Source organism: Merops nubicus, unplaced genomic scaffold, assembly GCF_000691845.1.
Source record: "Merops nubicus isolate BGI_N331 unplaced genomic scaffold, ASM69184v1 scaffold31967, whole genome shotgun sequence".
Classification (NCBI taxonomy): domain Eukaryota; kingdom Metazoa; phylum Chordata; class Aves; order Coraciiformes; family Meropidae; genus Merops; species Merops nubicus.
In genome coordinates this window covers 1-2842 of record NW_008618868.1, presented here as the reverse complement: position 1 = coordinate 2842, position 2842 = coordinate 1, and the positions used below count along the sequence as shown (strand labels likewise).

Sequence of the window (2842 nt, the reverse complement as noted above, 5' to 3'; positions counted from 1 at the left end):
CCCCACGGTGACGTGTCCCCTTGTCCCCCAGCGGGGCTCTTGGCCTACACGGCGCCGCGGGGACAGGTGATGGCCCTCGACCCCGCGCCCGTTGTCCTCAACGACTCCACCTACGACGGGTACAGCGCCGGCCCGTGAGTACCTCCACGTCCCCAGGGTCCCCGGGGGTCCCCTGCTCCAGCTGGCCCCAAGACCTGGCCCCTGATTGTCTTCAGCCATCCTCAAGTGGCTCCAAATTGTCCAAAATTGTCCCCAGACTTACCCTGAACTTTTCCAGATGCCCCCAGCAGTCTTCGAACTGGCCCCAGGTGTCTCCAAGGAGCCTTGGCCATCCCCACATGTCCTCAGAGTGGGGTCTCCCCAGATACTCCCAGTGGTCGTCAAACCACCCCCAAGTGTCTCCAAACTATCCCCAGACTGTCCCTGGACCTCCCTAGCTGTCCCCAGTGGTCCTCAAACTGTCTCCAGGTGTCTCCAGCCAGCCTTGGCCATCCCCAAGTGACCCCAAAGTGTCCTCAGAGATCCCCAGCTGTCCCAAATCTGTCTCCAGGTGTCCCCAGACTGCCCTTGGTCATCCCCAATTGTCCCAGAGATCTCTAAACAGGATCCAACTGTCCCCAAATTGTCCCAAATCGTCCCCCACTGTCCCTAGATGGCCCCAAAGTGTCCTCAGATGGTCAGCCACTGGTTTAAAACAGCCCCAGTTCCCTGCTGTCCCCAGATAGCCCAAACTGGCTCCAAATTGTCACCTGCTGGCCCCAAATGGCTCCAAACTGAAAGAACCTTGGACTGTCCCCAGACTGCCGCATCTGGCCACAGACGACCCCAGATCCCCCGTTGACCCAAATGTCCCCAAAACAGCGTTGATTGCCCCCAAATTATGCTCTAGATCCCATGGAGGGAGTTTCCCAGGTGGGTGGGATGGAGGAGCCCAAACATCTGGGAGCCCCATGGCCTCCAAGTCTGCCCCGTGGGCGGGTGGGATGGAGGGTCCCAGGTGTCCAGGAGCCCCTTGACCTTCAGAGAGCCACTGGGGGGTTCCCAGGTGGGTGGGATGGAGGAACCCAGATGTTCAGGTGTCCCCCACACCTCTGGGCTGCCCCATGGCGGAGGGTCTCTGATGGGTGGGATGGAGGACCCCGAGTGCCCAGGAGCCCCTTAAGCCCCGAAGCTGTCTGCTGGAGGGTTCCGGGCCGGGGGGGATGGGGTGACCCAGACGTGCAGGGACCCTTTGACCCCTCCCAGGCTGCAGTTCGGGGGGCTGGGCCAGCTGGCCGACGGGGTGCTGGGCCTGCGAGAGCCACACCCCTGGCCCGGCTGCGACTACGTGGGCTGGCGACGACCCCCGGGCCCCCGTCCCCACGTGGAGCTGGAGTTTGAGTTCGAGGGGCTGCGGGCTTTCCACGCCATGCAGGTGCCCCGCGGCATGCTGGGATAGCGGGGGCGGCGGTGGGACAGGGACCCTGGGGCGTGGAGGGAAGGGGTGAAGGCGGTGGCCCGAGGGCAGCAGGGGAGCAGGGGGTGACAGTGGGCAATGGGGTGGCCCAGAGGGTCATGGGAGGGAGGGTGACGGGTGGCCCAGGGTACTGTGGGGGTTTGGGCAAAGAGTCTGCCCCGGGATTTGTGGGATTGCTCGGCCATGGCGTGCACCCGTGCGGGGCCACCACGTCAACCCCCACCTCAGGGTCTGGACCCTCCCCTTTGGCTCCACCCCAGTTGCCCCAGGGCATGATGGGACGGTGGCCAACTGCCATGGCCCCCCAGGTTCACTGCAACAACATGCACACGCGGGGTGTGAGCATCTTCGGGGAGGTGGAGTGCCACTTCAAGAGGACCTTGGCCATGGCCTGGGAGCCCACCCCGTCCACCCACAGCCTGGGCGGGGCCATCAAGGACCCCAGTGCCCGCTTGGTCACCGTGCCCCTGGGTGGGCGCCAGGCCCGCTTCATCCAGTGCCACTTCTTCTTCGCCGGGGAGTGGATGCTCTTCAGTGAGGTCACCTTCCTCTCGGGTGAGTCCTACCATGTCAGGTGGCCTCCAGACCTGCCTTGGCCTTGGCCTCCACCCCCAGTGGTTTGGCTTTTGGGTTGGAGGGTTGAGTGATGGGGTGGCTGGTTGAGTGGTGGGGAGGTTGATGGGGTGAAGAGGCCATTGGTCAGGTAGTGGGGGGGTTGTTTGGGTGATAGGGTGGTTGGTTGGGTGAAGGGGTTGTCGGTTGGATGGATGATGGGAAGGTTGCTTAGGTGGCAAGGAGGTTGGTTGAGACATGGGATGATTGGCTGAGTGATGGAATGGTTGGCTGGGTGATGTGGTCACTGGCTGGGTGGTGAGCAGGCTGGTTGGACAATGGGGAGGTTGGCTGCTTGGCTGCTGTTTGACCTTTGTCTACGGACTGGTTGAGTGGTGGGCCACGGGCCCGGGCTGTCAGTTTGTTCTCAAGTCCCAGGGTGCCCAGCTGGTTAACCGGTTGCCTGTTGACCAATTAGTGGGTGGTGGGGTGACTGGTGAGATGTTTGAGTTGTCGTGGGGTTGGCGAGTCGCAGGACAGACGAGTTGCAGGCCAGCTGAAGGACAGGCCAGTTGGTTAACTGGGTGATTAACTGTTTGGTTAATTGGTTGGTTGCTTGACTAGTTGTTTGGCTGAGGCCAAAGCTGTCTGAGCGATTGCTCAGTTGGAGGTCAAGGGAATCACCTCATGAGCCAGTTAGTTGGGTCATTGGCCAACGGGAAGGTGGTTTTTTTGGGTGGCTTGGCCTGTGCACCACCCTCTCATTAGCACCCTCGTTAATGGGCTCTCCCCCCGCAGACCTGGTGGAGGAGACGGTGGGTGCTAGTGGGTGGC

The 2842-nt window shown here is 62.2% G+C and overlaps 1 protein-coding gene across 1 annotated transcript; it reads left to right on the top strand.

The window, feature by feature from the left end:
• Nucleotides 1–33: 33 nt before the first annotated feature.
• On the top strand, nt 34–2823 carry LOC103776116 (epithelial discoidin domain-containing receptor 1-like; the record flags this gene model as incomplete). The annotated part of the gene is made up of 4 exons (XM_008943612.1): nt 34–134; nt 1246–1414; nt 1765–2011; nt 2807–2823. Coding segments are annotated over 4 exons (534 nt in total), but the record flags the coding sequence as incomplete, so codon positions are not given.
• Nucleotides 2824–2842: the final 19 nt, after the last annotated feature.